The sequence below is a fragment of the Bactrocera tryoni genome, chromosome 1 (genome assembly GCF_016617805.1).
Source record: "Bactrocera tryoni isolate S06 chromosome 1, CSIRO_BtryS06_freeze2, whole genome shotgun sequence".
NCBI lineage: Eukaryota > Metazoa > Arthropoda > Insecta > Diptera > Tephritidae > Bactrocera > Bactrocera tryoni.
The window spans coordinates 32670734-32687743 of record NC_052499.1 but is presented as its reverse complement, the minus strand read 5'-3'; the positions used below and the strand labels follow the sequence as shown (position 1 = coordinate 32687743).

The 17010-nt window shown below is 34.7% G+C and overlaps 1 protein-coding gene across 9 annotated transcripts in view; it reads left to right on the top strand.

Annotated features, from left to right (window-relative positions):
• Nucleotides 1–17010, top strand: part of LOC120774627 — a 49258-nt gene that overhangs the window by 12325 nt on the left and 19923 nt on the right. Inside the window, exons 1-2 of one of the 9 annotated variants that reach the window (XM_040104392.1) lie at nucleotides 9000–9136; nucleotides 10787–11009. The exons of 6 other annotated variants lie outside the window; for them this stretch is intronic. In XM_040104392.1, the coding sequence (XP_039960326.1) occupies nucleotides 10916–11009 (94 nt within the window). In that variant the 5' untranslated portion in view covers nucleotides 9000–9136; nucleotides 10787–10915. Of the gene's footprint in view, nucleotides 1–8999; nucleotides 9137–10275; nucleotides 11010–17010 lie in introns of those variants that run through there. 2 more of the 9 variants (XM_040104384.1, XM_040104377.1) reach the window with 2 other exon arrangements.

Below are 17010 nucleotides of genomic sequence, written 5' to 3'. Positions count from 1 at the left end.
TTGAGATTTTAAGTTAGAGACAATTTTTGTGACTTAAGACGATTTCGCTATTCTGCAAGTGACAGTCACAAAATCTATTACATTTCATTATTCACAGATGTTTTTACACTTGAATAAAAATAAATATGTCGATAACAAATATTAAATTTTCAATAACATAGTGAAAAAACATAATTACCGATAAAATTTAAAATATATGTACATATGTTGACTTTGTTTCATAATATTTACGAAATTTATGTAAAATTGATTTATTTGTAACCATTTCGTGTTTGTGTTGCTTACAAAATATAAAAAAAGACAATCGATTAATATCTATCATGATCTCTATGATGGCAAACAAGAGTCCTTTTTTTTAGTTTTGTGACCTGCTAACTATCAGGTCTCAAATTTGAGTAAATATTTTGAAACTAACGCTAGAGACTGTTTAGTGAATAGTAACTCGTCACAAATTGAGACTTTACCTCAAAATGTCTCAAATAGTGACTAGAGACTGCTTACAGAATTCCACTATAAAGCTAGGAAATAATTGTAAATATAATGGTTATTTAGCCAGTTGGTAGGCCCGACCTTTATATAATAAACCATTGAATCTTCTCTATTTCGTTTTATTAGCCAAACTTACACCAAATATTTAATTACAAATTTATGTTGTTACTTTTTCTTACCTGCCACGCAGTGCACTAAAAAAGTTTAAGTAGCTTAGCATTTTTAAAATATTTGTATAGTTCATACTTTTATTTGATAAAACCTAATCAATTTACATAGCAGTGGGGTCCCATTTTTTAATTTGCCCCAGGGCCCTTGGTTACGTACTACTCCACTGCTCATTCCACATATTTTTCATATGCACCTATGTATATGAAATCCGCTTATAATATCTCATAAACATTTCCTGCAGGGTAGATATGTAAATAACAGGCACATATGGGGTCTAAAACTAAGAGTAATGACCTTTCCGAGACAATTAAATTAGTTACATCTAAATAAAAATTATTTGCATTTAATGCGTGCAAGTATTTGTATATGTCTTTGAGTTGTGTTAGCATGAACCTTTGTCCACTTTTTACAATTGCTCTGAAATTAAATAATGCATAAGCACACCCAAAGATTAACATATTTAACTTTATTATTTGATTATATATGAAACATAGATGAATCTAATTTTACACTAACATAAATTTATTTTTTCTACAGAAAAAATTTCCTTCGAAAATATTTTTAATATTGATGTTACTTCGTAAAGTCTTCTAAATTCGAGTAAAAATTTTTTTCTGCACTCTGATTCTATGACAGTAGCGGACTATATGAATCGATCCATTAACTGCTTCTCACAAGCAATTTCTCCTAGCAATTTCCAGAAGCAAGTGACCGAAAACTAAGCTCAAAAATCCATGGTATATTATTTTATTTAATACGTGAATGTGTTGTCAAATAAACAATTTTTGACGATTTTTTGTTGATACCTCCACTGATGTATATTTTACGTAAATTTTTTATTATTACCATAGTACCCTTCTCCGATTTTGGGGACATGAAAGTATATTTTTATAATTTCGCTGTTAACACTATTTCCTATTATCAATAGTTAGCTGATAAACATGAAAGAACAGATATTTAACCAAAGTTTAAGTCTTTTTACAGGAGCGAAATTCAACCGAAACATAATGAAAACTGAACACGTATTCAATCATTCTACTGAGAGAAAAGGCCTTTTGCTATTTTACTAAAACAAACTAAACAATTTATTACAGCAAATTGCCTACAATAATTTTTGGAAGTGTATTGAATTGCAACCAATACTCATTGTCATGTGTACTTATAATGGTTAAACGCTAAATAACATAAAACAGTTTATACATAGATGTACACAAATTTATGAAAATGCGAGAGTTATATACTTATGTACATATATACGCATGTTTTGTTTATTTCAAACATACATACATATGTAAGCACTTATCTGACTATTTAAATTTCGGACTCGATCAAAGTCATTACAACTGAACAAAAAATATAAAAATGCTGTTTTTTGACCCCCAAGAATAAAATGTGTTTTAATAAGAAATAAGAAGATATGAAAACTGCTGAAAAAATTTTAACTTCGGCATTAATATTGTTTTATTTTTGTCAAAAAATTTATTATTAATTTAAATTAAAATTCACATATAGCCGTTTTGTTTTGGAGCCCCCTTATCAGTAAGCAGGTACAATCCAAATAATAGTTTTCTTTTATTGCTTTTTCACCTGTATTCTGTTTTTATTTGATTTTGTCGCACTAAGGCGCTGTCAATTCGAGAATATGTCGACAATGTAAAAATGAATGAATGTGTTATAAAAAAAATTATTATTTCAATTATCATCAATATTTGAAACTTAACCAAAAATAAATAATAATATAATACAAAATTACAATGTTCCGTTTATATTGGATTGAAAAAATTTTTGTTCATAAGGTGATACACACTAAAGATATTATTCGTGCCAAGTTTAATCCCGTTATATTAATTGCTTCTTGATTTGTTTACTGGAAATCAATCAAGTGGAATTTAAAATTGCGCTATATGGGAAGAAAACGCAATTATTGTGTATGAGAGGAATACCACGTACCAAATTTTGTCGAAATCGGTCAGCCGTGTGTCGAGATATGGGAATTCAACAAAAAGTGGGCTGTGCCAAGCCCATCGTCCAATATTTACCCCGGCGCATTCTGTTATTGATTTATCGCGCTTTTTGTAGTTTTGAACAGTACCGTTATATGAGGAGTGAGCGGGGTTTTCATCTGATTTCATCCATTTTCACACTGTTTGTAGGAGTTCTTATAATATTCGTGCTGGGCGAATTTGGTAGTTGTAGCTTTAGTGGCTTAGGAGATAAATACATTAAACTTATTATGGGGCGGCGCCACGCCCACTTATTCAAAATTTTTTGTCCACAGGTGCCTCTTGCTGCTGCGATCTCCTGTGCCAAACTAGAGTTTTATTTCTTTCTTTAGTGATTAGTTATGGGCGTGTTAATGGCCCGATTACGCCCATCTATGAACTCGTACTTTTTATATCCTGAACAGGGTATATTAAGTTTGTCACGAAGTTTGTAACACCCAGAAGGAATCGTCGGAGACCCTATAAAGCATATACATATATAAATGATCAGTATATCGAGCTGAGTCGATTTAGCCATGTCCGTCTGTCTGTCTGTATATATACGAACTAGTCCGTCAGTTTTTAAGATATCGTTTTGAAATTTTGCAAACGTCATTTTCTCTTCAAGAAGCTGCTCATTTGTCGGAACGGCCGATATCGGACCACTATGACATATATCATGATCAAATGAGCAGCTTCTTGAAGAGAAAATGACGTTTGCAAAATTTCAAAACGATATCTTAAAAACTGACGGACTAGTTCGTATATATACAGACAGGCAGACGGACATGGCTAAATCGACTCAGCTCGATATACTGATCATTTATATATGTATATGCTTTATAGGGTCTCCGACGATTCCTTCTGGGTGTTACAAACTTCGTAAAAATCTTAATATACCTTGTTCAGGGTATAATAAACTGTATCCAAATGTGACAGCGTAAAAGAACATAGTTCGCTTTAAAGGTTGTATACTGATTGTAGCGAATCTCCAACTTTTCGACACCTTTTTTTTATACATTTTGAGCGTTCTTTTGAAATCTAAGATCTGGAAATAGTCGCCGGGAGCTAAATCTGGGTAATTTGGTCGACGCGGAAGCAGTTGGAAGCCCATGCACGGATGCCAGTGTTTTCACTGACTTGTGACACAGTGCATTGTCTTGTGAAAAGTTTTTTCTCTTACAATGCGGTCGTTTTCAGCGACTTCGTCCATCAAAGAGTCCAAAACCGCTTTATAATAGTGGCTGTTGATGGGACTTCCTTTTTAATGGTAAAATATTTCTGAATGTATAAAAGTTTAGTTGATATCTTTAGAGTGGCTGCTATCTCGAACAACTTCATTTTACGGCCATTCTTAACTTTTTTATTTGCAATAAAGAGCAAACCGTAAGCTAGGGCAAGTTGGTGAAAACCACTGGGAAAATACTCCATGTTCCAATATGAAAGATATTTAAAAATATAAATCGGCAAACCATTTTTTTCATCTTTTTTAATGGCGTAGACACCGCTTACACGGTTATAGCCGAGTTAACAACAGCGCGCCAATCGTTTCTTCTTTTAGCAATTTGGCACCAATTTGAGATACCAAGTGCAGCCAGATCCTTTTCCTCCTGATCTTTCCAACGGAGTGGAATTCTTCCTCTTCCTCTGCTTCCTCCGGCGGATACTGCATCGAATACTTTCAGAGCTGGAGCATAGTTTGCTAAAACAATGTCAATGTCGTCGTATATCTCATACAGCTCACCGTTCCATCTAATGCGATATTCGCCATTGCCAATCCGCAAAGGACCACAAAACTTCCGCAGAACCTTTTACTCGAAAATTCGAAAAACGGTTGTCATCGTCCATGCCTCTGCACCATAGCAGGACGGGAATTATGAGTGACTTATAGAGTTTGGTTTTTGTTTGTCGAGAGAAGACTTTATTTCTAAATTGCCTACTAAGTTCGAGGTAGCACCTGTTGGCAAGAGTTATTCTGCGTTGGATTTCCAGGCTGACATTGTTGGTGGTGTTTATACTGGTTCCAAGATAGACGAAATTATCTACGACTTCAAAGTTATGACTGTCAACAGCGACGTGAGAGCCAAGTCGCGAGTGCGACGACTGTTTGTTTGATGGCAGGAGATATTTCGCCTTGCCCTCGTTCACTGCTAGACCCATTTGCTTTGCATTCTTATCCAGTCTGGAGAAAGCTAAACTAATGGCGCGGTTGTTGAATTCAATGATATCAATATCATCTGCATACGCCAGCAGCTGTACACTCTTATAAAAAACTGTACATGCTTGATTAAGTTTTGCAGTTCGAATTATTTTCTCCAACAGTGAATTGAAGAAGTCGCACGATAGGGAGTTGCCTTGTCTGAAACCTCATTCGGTACTGAACGGCTAGGAGAGGTTCGTTTCTGATTCTGACGGAGCTTTTGGTATTGCTCAACGTTAGTTTACAAAGCCGTATTAGTTTTGCGGGGATACCAAATTCGGATCCTTAATGCGTTTGCCATGGTCGTCATCAAAAGGGTTTCTCTTTCGAGACTGTTGTTTTGTTCTCATTTTACGTGGTGGGCCCCAAACTCAGCACATAGCCCTTAAGAGGAATGGGTTGCCTTCCCAATTCAGCTCGCCTTAAACGGATGTTCTTTGGCTACCCAGAGGATATTTGGTCTACCGAAAGTCGTGAGCTGCTTAAGCCATATGTAAAAGAATCGTTTCTGGCCACTTCCAAGTGAATGGTTTTCATAGAATTTTCCTCACTTGCGTGAACTTCTACACCCGCCTCCATTTTCCGAAAACATACGGAAGAAGCTATGTAAATACCTAGAATTCTGTAAACAAATTAAACGTTTGTTTAACATACAAACATATGAAACCAGGAAGATAGCAACAAGATACAGCAGATGACGTAATGAATTCAAAAATGAAAAAACTAACATAGAAAAACTCATTACGAGGCATCTCGACAGGTAATTTAAGATTGCTAAAAATCTGCATTGATAGCAATATTGTCAATGGAGATTGCTCATTGCTAATGTTTAACAATTGATGTCTAAATATAGTTCATGTTATCCATTGCTCTCAACGAACAACCATTTAGATGATTAGATGCAAACGCGAAGTTTCGGTCGCGATGCCATCATTTTCTTCTGCTGCGTAAACTGAAATTTAGCGAAGTAATATTCAAAATATAAATTTAAAAAAACTTGTACAAATATAGATGACTAAGATTTTAATAATAGTTGCTAGTATAATATGATAAACACGGATGATAGAGAACAAAATCGAATCGACGATAAATTATCAGAATCAACTAGACAGCGTTTTCGTAACAATCTTTTGCCAAATTGTGCAGAAGGCACCGTGGTAGTAAGAGTGCTGCTGTGTTAAGAATAAATGAGACATACATAAGTAAGAAGTTGTTAATTCGATAATGTGTAGTAAGGCGTTAAAGTTTTGTGATTATAATTAAAGATAAGTGTACAGTTTTTAAATAGAGATTTTTATTTAATAATCAAGCCCATGGGTGACTTACAAAGTGGACGATTCATCGAGAAATCCGTTACAATATGTAAATATAATACTTAATTATTGAATTGGTAAATAAACATTATGTAACAATTATTTAAGTCTTGAAATATGAAATCTTATTTTACCAAAAAATATATTTGTAGAAAAAAGTAGATTTCCACTTTCATTCTCCAGATACATTGTCATCCTCATAAAATTTTTAAACGGTTCAAGACCTCAAATATACACTATATTAGCTCGATCCATCCGAACACAAAAGAACATTGCCAACATTAATGACAATGTATTTGACAGATTGTTAGAAATCAACATTGCCATTGTAGAGATGCGCATTCTTACAGCCCCATTCTCATGCACTCACAAAAATCTCCACCCTCACTGTTGTAAGGCTTTCCGTATGCTGAGGTGATTTCAAAAGCTCTAAAGTTCACAATTACCTCACAAATTTATAATTGTCTATTTCAATAAATATGTAACCTTAGATGTTTGTACATTTTACTTCCTCCTAAGTATGAATAAAAAGACAAATACATATTTATGTTTAAATAATTTAGACAAAATTTCATTTGTAAATATGTATGTATTTTAATACATAATACATACATACGCATAATACATGTGCGGATAAAAAGATCTTTATGTTGAAATAATACCCTGTAATGCTGCAGCTGCTGCTGAGTTGTTCTTTCGCATTTTGAAATCCTAAAAAGAAATGAAATTATAATATATGCACCAAATTTAATAAATAAAATTAATAAATTACTCACTTTTCTTGGTTGTCCACTTCTTTATTTTGTCCTGTTTGTTTTTTTAAAATAACTGGTTCACAGCAAAGTGCTTTTCACCTCATGTGGTGAGCTTTTCTCAGAATAGGGCTGTTAAATTCATTACATCACGATATATACACTAGTATGCACTCATAATTGTATACTTATAACATTTTCCTCTAAGAAACTTTTAAACTTAATAAGCTTTTCATTTTTTCCACTATATAGAGAACATATGTACATATAATCAAGAGCTTTTTTGGGACAAAATCGCACTCATTTTTCTCTTCAGACCACTACATCGTTATAAGTTTTCTTGGTAAATATTTTATTATTGCCGTTGTATTATGGCAAATAAATCAAGTTCCCACTATAATATTTGCTACTTTTAACATCAGATAAAACATGTGAGTTGAAATGTTCCGGATTTCAAGAAAAGTATGGTGGTTTAGTGCTACGCTTATTTAAACTTTACTTTTTTAGCACCGAAGTGCCCCTCAAATGTTTTTAAAGAAAATAAATATTATAAACTCTGAATGAGGGACACAGAACTAGCAACATCAATGGTAAGTTTTCTACTAAGACTTACAAACAATAAAGAAAGAATAAAGTTTGCCAAAAATATTTAAAATGATTTCTTTATACCACCGCCATGTACATACATACATATGTATTATAGCCCATAGTATTAGCTATTAATATGTATGTACATAGTATGTATATACCAAATTTTTGGATTTAATTTAATCATTTACTTCAGTTCATGATCTTACATTTATACCTTATATTTATGAAGAAGAATTTAAGAAATATGTTGTTTATATGTACATAAGTATAATTAATATATTATACTATATTATTTTCTCGGAACTCCTATAAACTCTGTTATCAAAGAGCGAAAAATATTGAATAATTATGTTAAAGAAGATCTTAGATAAAAGTTAATACAATTTATAGAATTTCAGCATTCCAAACTTAATTGTTACTACAGCAAAGATTCTGAAGGAGATATTACATGATTCAAATAAAAATAATACAAGATTTTAACATATTTTATTTTTACATACATACATACATACATATCTACATAGATAGACACTTATGTACATGTGTATTTCAAAAATAGTTGAGGATATTTACCCCATATGTCCTAGATATATACATGTGTGCATATATATGTATGTATTTCCTGTTTATAATGTCGCTGAATTGTTTGCTAAACTGTGTGTTTGTGCGTGCCATGTACAAGAATGTCAATATACACATTCACACATGCGCCCATGTATGCAAACATAAGTATGTATGTACATAAGTATGTATGGATGAATGTCCGGTAGTTTGATCTAATATGTAGTGGACATTTTTGCTGAACTTATACATACATACATATATGCATATACAAGTACCTGTGAATATATGTATGTGTATGTGTTTCATCAGGTATGTTATATAAATGCTGTATATACATATGAATATACAATTCTCATGTAACAATAATATTTCTGAAGATGTGTAAGATCCATTGTTAGTTTTCATATGTATAAATACTCCAGCATACTCACATCAGGCCTATACTAATGGATAGATGTTCCTAGGAGTACATTTTCATACGTATGTATGTATGTATACAATTTGGGTATAAGAGTTTCATTACAACTCAACTAATGTTCCGAACACATAGAGAACGACAGACATCAAGCGACATCTGTCAAATATTAAAATACACACGTTCTTATGGACCCAGTTATGTAGTGCAGTTTTAATTATTTGACAGATGTTACTTGATGTCTGTCGCTCTCTATGTGTTCAGAGCATAATATTTAGTGGTTGGATATCTAAGAGAATTGCAATTTTAACAAATTCTCTGTGTGTACATATCGCCTGTTCTTGAGGGTTATTTTCTCTCATAAAATAATGTTCTCTCCTAAATTTAGTCACGTGAAAGGACTCCAATTATTTGAAGAGAAAATGTTTCATTTGTAGGAAATTTCTCTAGATATCAAAGTACTTTCGGTCGGCATTTAAATCGTTGGCACACGATGCATCAGTCGAAAATCGGGGCATTTAGAAAGTGGTTGTGTGTTGCGCGGTTCTGTAAGAAATTTTGGGCAGTGATAGAAAAATATATCCAAGTGCTTATTTTATATCGCACCGTCAGCGAGACAACTAGTACATCTTCGGCTGCCAAGCTTAATGAGCAATTATGTGTGTGATAATGTGATGTTGGCTATTGTACCTATTCGTGACCGCATACGCACCCAAAAACTCTGCGTTTAAAATTGTTTCGAACCACTAGTGTGTGCTAATGGATAAATGCCTGCACTTTGGAATACCGCAGCACATCCCACCGACACAACTCATATCAAACCACAACACGTCCACTTAGTCGTATTTATAGCTTTTTATTTATGCATCAAGCATATATTGCTTGTCGCCAAGAAGCACCCTGAAACTCCTCACGTTTAAGAAGTTGCCGCCAAGGCGTAATATGAAGTTGTTGTCTACATAAATATATACATACATACGTATGTGCAAAGTGCATCTATGCTAGTGAATTTTTCTATCGGTTTGAACAATATAACAGTTGTCGGTTATACTCGATTACTGTATTTATATAATACATAGATACTTAGTGTTTATTCGGTGTTTATAAAACACGCGCCCATCTAATTAATTGCAAAGACAAAACGAAGTGTCCTACATATATACATACATATATTGGGTATTCGAAAAAGTCTTTTCATATTTCTAATCAAACTTCAACTTATTTTTTTATATTTATACTAATAAAGAAATAAACAAATATGTACCATTTTAGTCGACCACTATTTGCTATTTCTCGGCTAGAGACATTATTCCATAAGTGTGAAGCTTTCTTCAGTTTAAATCGAAATTTCGAAATTTCCAGAACGGAAGCGAGCGAACCGTAAACTTCACATACATACATATATCATTGGTGGGCTTGCGTGGCATTCTTCCTTTTTTATAGAAAAATTTCAAAATGTAGCGAATTGTTTCGTTATTTTCACTAATTTTTGAACAACTGTAACTTTTTTCAACTTCCCCGAAATTATTATTTTTTGTTTAAATGAAGTTTAAAATCTCACCTTTCCAACATACTATGGTATGACTCAATGTGATTGGTAGCACTGAAGAGATATATATGTATATACATCTCAGACGATATAAACTATTTTATTAATGCTATACAATAATAAGATTATTGAAAAAATATATGCGCAGCTATCTACAGATAATCTATCTTCACCTTAATCCAGTTTTTAGGGAAGAGGTGTTAAAATGTTGTACACCTTTTTTTAAAACATTTTTTTAAATGTTACTAGATATTTCGAAGGAGATGTAATGTGCATATGTACATAGGTTCCCCTGGGTCTGAGAATAAGTATAAATGCATTAATATACAGTTAATGCAGGCAGGATTTTAACAAATAAGTGTATAAATGTGATTTGAAAATCGTGTATATTGAAATAAAAAGACTAAAAGAAATCCGAATGAGCTGTGTTCCTATTAATTTTGGATATAACTATGTACTTACCATAATATCCTGAGAATAATTGAAAGAGAGGTCACGACAGATCTTTCCCTCTACATTTTCGAGTATACATAGTACATGAGATAGAAAAATAACTATATGGGATCGTAACGTCATTAACGAAAGAAAACTTTATTTACAATTCCTACGAAAGTTTGAAAGTTTTTCTTCAATCTTGGTAAAATGTATTGGGATTATTAATTCTCTGTGAATATATGCATAGCATAAGTAGTATGAAGGCTACTTTATATAATAAATTTGAACAAACATACATACTGTATATATATCTGTTTTTAAGTAGTGTGCCCGCAGTGTATATTCAAGAGATAATATGCACTTGACTTATATAAGAATCCAAAATAATTCAAAGTTTAGTGTTACCAATAACCTTTTCAAGTGATAGCATGGATCGTACTCACTCGCGAGTATAATGAATTATTCAAAAGCAAAGGTTTTGGTTCTTTTATCGCTCTGTGTAATTAACGCGACACAGGCAGATATCATATTAAGAGTAGATCCCTTGGGTAAGTAGCCTTTTACTTACATTATAGATATGTATGTAAAGTACGTTTTTATTTTTGCTTTCATGTATATATCTATACATATGCATATATGTATATATGGTTGTGTTTTTAAGGTAACATAAAAAATTGATATCGAAATTATGAGTTAAAAAAAAACATGTTTTTACAGAGAAAAATATTTTTGTAAGGCAAAGTTTTCAGTCTAATTTTAAAAAGAGTCGGTGGCATTCCAATAACTCCTGAAAAAATCTGTTTTCATTGAAAATACCCTTCCCTTTTTATTTAAAAGCATATACCCAGATTTGACACATAATATTCCTTATACTCATACTTATGTTAAAGCTTGAAAATGGGCGACTAAAACCCCTCCTACTTTCCATATGCCGCTCAATTTTAAGTTTCATCAGGTTCTTTCACTTAATAATTTTTTCAATAATGATACAGATAAAAAATTTGTGAGGTATTCCTAAAAGCTGGTTATATCGGTCAATATATGTTTATGTCCGCGACCGTATAAACATATGTACGAGTATGTATTTCGTTGTACTATTGACTTTATGCCGAATATATCAGTAAATTTTCTTGAGCAATATTTAGTTTAATACCAAAGGCAAATGAAATCAGTCCAGACCTTCCTATAACCGAAATATGTTTAATTTTTCGTACAACAATTTAATAAGACACCAAACATATGTACATACTTATGTAGTGTTATTGAACATTGTCTTTTATGCGCGCATTCTCGCTTATTCTGTTTTGGTACTTTTTTCAGCTCTGATATTCTTATACTGTCAAACAGAATACATAAGCACAATCAGCCTAGGCGAATGTCACATAGAAGAATGACAATATGCAAGACCATACTTCGAAGGTTACCGCTGCTTTGGCTCATTTCAACCTGTATTTACTTTTGTTAGCTAGATGTAAGCACCAGAGAGCTGCAACTAGTATAATTAAATCAGAACAAACAGTCGTGCCAAAAACACAATCAAATCAATTCAGTTTTCATAGTCAACATTGTTGATCAATTCGAGTACCGACCAGCGTCAACTGATTTGATGCAACATGAACAATCCGTTCTTCGGCAATCACGATCGAGTAAACGATATGACTGACTTCGGTTGAAATCGTATCATGTCAGTTCATAGCGTTGCGACGATTGCTCGAATCGAATTAATGTGTAACTGCGAGGAAGCTACGAGTACAGCATCAAATGAAATCTGTCAGCATATGGTCTTTTTTTATACATACATGTGTACATACATATGTATTTAAAATAAAACAGAAGTTCACCGAGTAAATATGTAAGTGTAGAGGGGATGGTAAACAACCCGAACATTTCAATCATTGAAGTATGAGTGTGAATCATTTACGGGTATTTTCTGCAGATGCGAACGTTCAAAAGCAAATCATGTATGAGCTGAGCGCTAGTGACTCAAAGTTGTTTTCTATCGCTGGTTTGAAAACAAACGGTTCGATTCGTGTATATGAAACAACAAAATCAAGTAACACAAAAAAAAGAACCAATGCGAGATCACTTGTGACCAAAAATTTAGGGGTTTCTTTTAGCATGTACAATGTGTATGCGGTGGTCGCTCACAAGAGTAAAAAGTTTACCATCTCAAAAGCTGAAACTTACTTTTTGGTATCGCATAGAAACAACGCTCAAACGAAACAAGTAAAAAAACACCGCATAATTTTTTGATATGCATGTGCATTGTAATTGTAGTTGCGGTGCACCAATGCAGATCTGTGATATGTACATATGTAGTATGTTTATGTCTCAAGTATATATTTGTTTTTTTTTTTGTTTAAGCTGACTATCCTAAGCAAAATTAGGTCACAAGCAGCATCAAATGGAATCAAGAATATTTTAGAAAAAATAATTATAAATACATATGTACATATGAAAGTTGTTCTTCTTCTTTATTGGCGTAGACACCGCTTATTCGGTTATAGACGTAATTTGGCGCCGATTCGAGATAACAAGTGTAGCCATGTCCTTCTCCACCTGATCTTTCTCTCGAAAACTCGTCGACTCATTAGATGTTGTCATCGTCCATGCCTCTGTCCCATATAGCAGAACGGGAATAATGAGTAACTTATAGAGTTTGGTCTTTTTTCGTCTAGATAGGATTTTACTTCTCGATTGCCTACTCAGTCCGAAGTAGCTTACCTGTTGGCAAGAGTTATTCTGCGTTGGATTTCGAGGGTGACAATGTTATTGGCGTTAATACTGTTTCTAAGATAGACGAAATTATCTACGATTTCAAAGTTATGACTGTCAACAGTGACGTAGAAGCCAAGTCACGAGTGCGACAACTGTTTGTTTGATGATATTTCGTCTTGCCCTCGTTGTAAGTGTTAGTTAATTTAAAAAAGTTTTGGGACAATTTCTTTGTAGCCAGAAGATGAGGTAGGAAATGTAGCAACTTACGAAAGAGTATGTCGTCACCTGAAATGCAAAATAACGTATCATCAACAAATTCGAAATTGAATGTCTTATAGATTACGCTTCACTACTTCAAATTACTTACATAATATTAGATATGTTCAACATTTTCTGGTTCTCCGATCAAATACAAACTAGTTTTAACCAATATTAAAATTTTGTTTCACTCATGTTCCATTTTATTACGTGTTTCATTCATGCCACTGTAAATTTCCGAAAATGTTGTTACGTTATTTTGCATTTCAGGTGACGATGTGAATAAATAATGAAAGGGATATGTAGATTATTAGTTGCACCTTGAAAAGCATCTGTCTTTTCATGTGTATGCTGAATTTGTATTCTGTTATATTCTACAAGGGTAAAACCTATAAACATAAACGGCAAATATACTGCTCGAGGTGTATTTTGAATAGAATTGATGTGAGGGCTACTACGCGAAACTTTTTTCATTTCGAAATATATCATACTGCAGTACACTTATTTTATATTTCTGTCATTCGCGTTCATTACATCGACTTTTAATTTGCTGAAAAATTAAAGTGTGGATGAAAATAGTATAACAAAGTTTGGTAAACTTTTTAATAAAATCGGCCCGAGTTAACAGTTCTACCTATATAAAGAAAATGCTTATATTCTATCCGAGTAGAATATTTAACTCGTGGTGAAAAAGTATTTAAATAGAATAAAATCGAGTAGATACAGGGTTTGTCCGGAAAGTAATAGGACTGATTTTCTTCCACCGCGTCTGCACTTCGGAACTTGCGCGGACCGACTCGATTCGGTAGAGGGCGTTGTTTCCGAGCACCTGGAGAGTGAGGACAAACATTTTCGCGCGACGTGTTTTTGTGAGTGGTGCAAGCCGAAAATGCAGCGTTCGTTAGATCAGAGGTACGCGATTAAATGTGAAATGTGTCTATGTGAAACTCAGTAAATCTGCGACAGAGAAGTTTGATATGATAAAGCAGGCTTACCAAGATGTTGCTTTGGCAAGAAGTGGTGTGTTTCGGTGGCACCAGGCCTTTTTGGAGGGCCGGGAAGAGGCCGCTGATGAATGAGCAAATCCAAAGTGAAAACGATGCTCATTGCCTTTTTTGACATCAAAGGCATCGTCCACCATGAATTTTTTCCTCTTGGACAAACCGTGAATGCCAAGTTTTACGTAGAAGTCGTCAAGAGACACAAACGAATGGTCAATCGCGTCCGACAAGACATCGCAGCCGATTGGAAGTTGCACCACGATAACGCTCCGGCTCACACCGCCTTTCTTGTGAACAGCTACCTAACCAAGGCCGGCATCCCAACGTCCGCAGCCGCCCTAGAGCCCAGATGTGAAATGTTTTGCAACGGCATGTATGCTAAGCATCCTAACGCTAGTGAATTTCATACAATTTTACCTGTGTTTGTCAATTTTCTTTTATTTAATTCCAACAATTATAACAGCAATAGTAATTTAAACATATACAATGTATAACGAAAATATCGTTAATCATCTTCATCTGTTTCATTTAAATCTCCACTTGAATATATTTGTTAAGACTAAGGTATTCATACTGTAACCCTTTTTCAATTATTTTCCTTGATTACAAAGTGACTTTAAATCTTGATATTTTTAATTCTCTCAAAGATAAATGCAAAGTGGTTTAGTCTAATTCAATAGTGAACCATTACTTCCTTCATCTAGATAACTGTATTTAAAAAAATAATATTTTTAATATATTTAAAAAAGTAATATTTTTATACTCTCGCAACAAAGTTGCTAAGGAGAGTATTATAGTTTTGTTCACATAACGGATGTTTGTAAGTCCTAAAACTAAAAGAGTCAGATATAGGGCCGTCCGTCCGTGCAAGCTGTAGCTTGAGTAAAAATTGAGATATCATGATGAAACTTGGTACACGTATTTCCTGGCACCATAAGAAGGTTAAGTTCGAAGATGGGCAAAATAGGTCCACTGCCACGCTCACAAAATGGCGAAAACCGAAAACATATAAAGTGTCATAACTCAGCCATAAATAAAGATATTAAAGTGAAATTTGGCACAAAGGATCGCATTAAGGAGGGGCATATTTGGACGTATTTTTTTTAGAAAAGTGGGCGTGGCCCCGCCCCCTACTAAGTTTTTTGTACATATCTCGGAAACTGCTATAGTTATGTCAACCAAAGTGGTTGCCATATCTTGTTCCATTTTCATAAGCACTTAAATTATAATATGCATATTTCTTCTTCTTCTTAATTGGCGTAGACACCGCTTACGCGATTATTGCCGAGATAACAACAGCGCGCCAGTCGTTTCTTCTTTTCCCTACGTGGCGCCAATGGGATATTCCAAGTGAAGCTAGGTCCTTCTCCACTTGGTCCTTCCAACGGAGTGGAGGTCTTCCTCTTCCTCTGCTTCCCCCGGCGGATACTGCATCGAATACTTTCAGAGCTGGAGTGTTTTCGTCCATCCGGACAACATGACCTAGCCAGCGTAGCCGCTGTCTTTTAATTCGCTGAACTACTTACATATGTCGATGTCGTCGTATATCTCGTACAGCTCATCGTTCCATCGAATGCGGTATTCGCCGTGGCTAACGCGCAAAGGACCATAAATCTTTCGCAAAACTTATCTCTCGAAATTCGCAACGTCGACTCATCCGTTGTTGACATCGTCTAAGACTCTGCACTTGGACGTATTAGTTTTGCGGGGATACTAAATTCAGACATCGCGGCATAAAGGCAGCTCCTTTTCGTGCTGTCGAAAGCAGCTTTGAAATCGACGAAGAGGTGGTGTGTGTCGATTCTTCTTTCACGGGTCTTTTACAAATTTTGGCGCATGGCGAATATCTGGTCGGTTGTTGATTTTCCTGGTCTAAAGCCACACTGATAAGGTCCAATCAGTTTGTTGACGGTGGGCTTTAATCTTTCACACAATACGCTCGGTAGAACCTTATATGCGATGTTGAGGAGGCTAATCCCACGGTAGTTGGAGCAGATTGTGGGGTCTCCTTTTTTATGGATTGGGCATAGCACACTTAAATTCCAATCGTTGGGCATGCTTTCGTCCGACCATATTTTACAAAGAAGCTGATGCATGCTCCTTATCAGTTCTTCGCCGCCGTGTTTGAATAGCTCGGCCGGCAATCCGTCGGCCCCTGAAGCTTTGTTGTTCTTTAGGCGGGCAATTTCTATTCGAACTTTTTCATGGTCCGGTAATGGAACGTCTGTTCCATCGTCATCAATTGGGGAATTGGGTTCTCCTTCTCCTGGTGATGTGCGTTCACTGCCATTCAGCAGGATGTAGAAGTGTTCCCTCCATAATTTAAGTATGCTCTGGGCATCAGTGACTAGATCACCTTTGGGGGTTCTATAAGAGTATGCTTCTGTAAACCGCCGCATTTTTTCGTAGAATTTTCGAGCATTACCCCTGTCGGCCCACTTATCAAGCTCTTTGTACTCACGCATTTCGGCCTCTTTCTTCTTCTGTCTACAAATGCGTCTCGCTTCCCTCTTCAACTCTCGGTATCTATCCCATCCCGCACGTGTAGTGATCGATCGTAACGTTGCGAGGT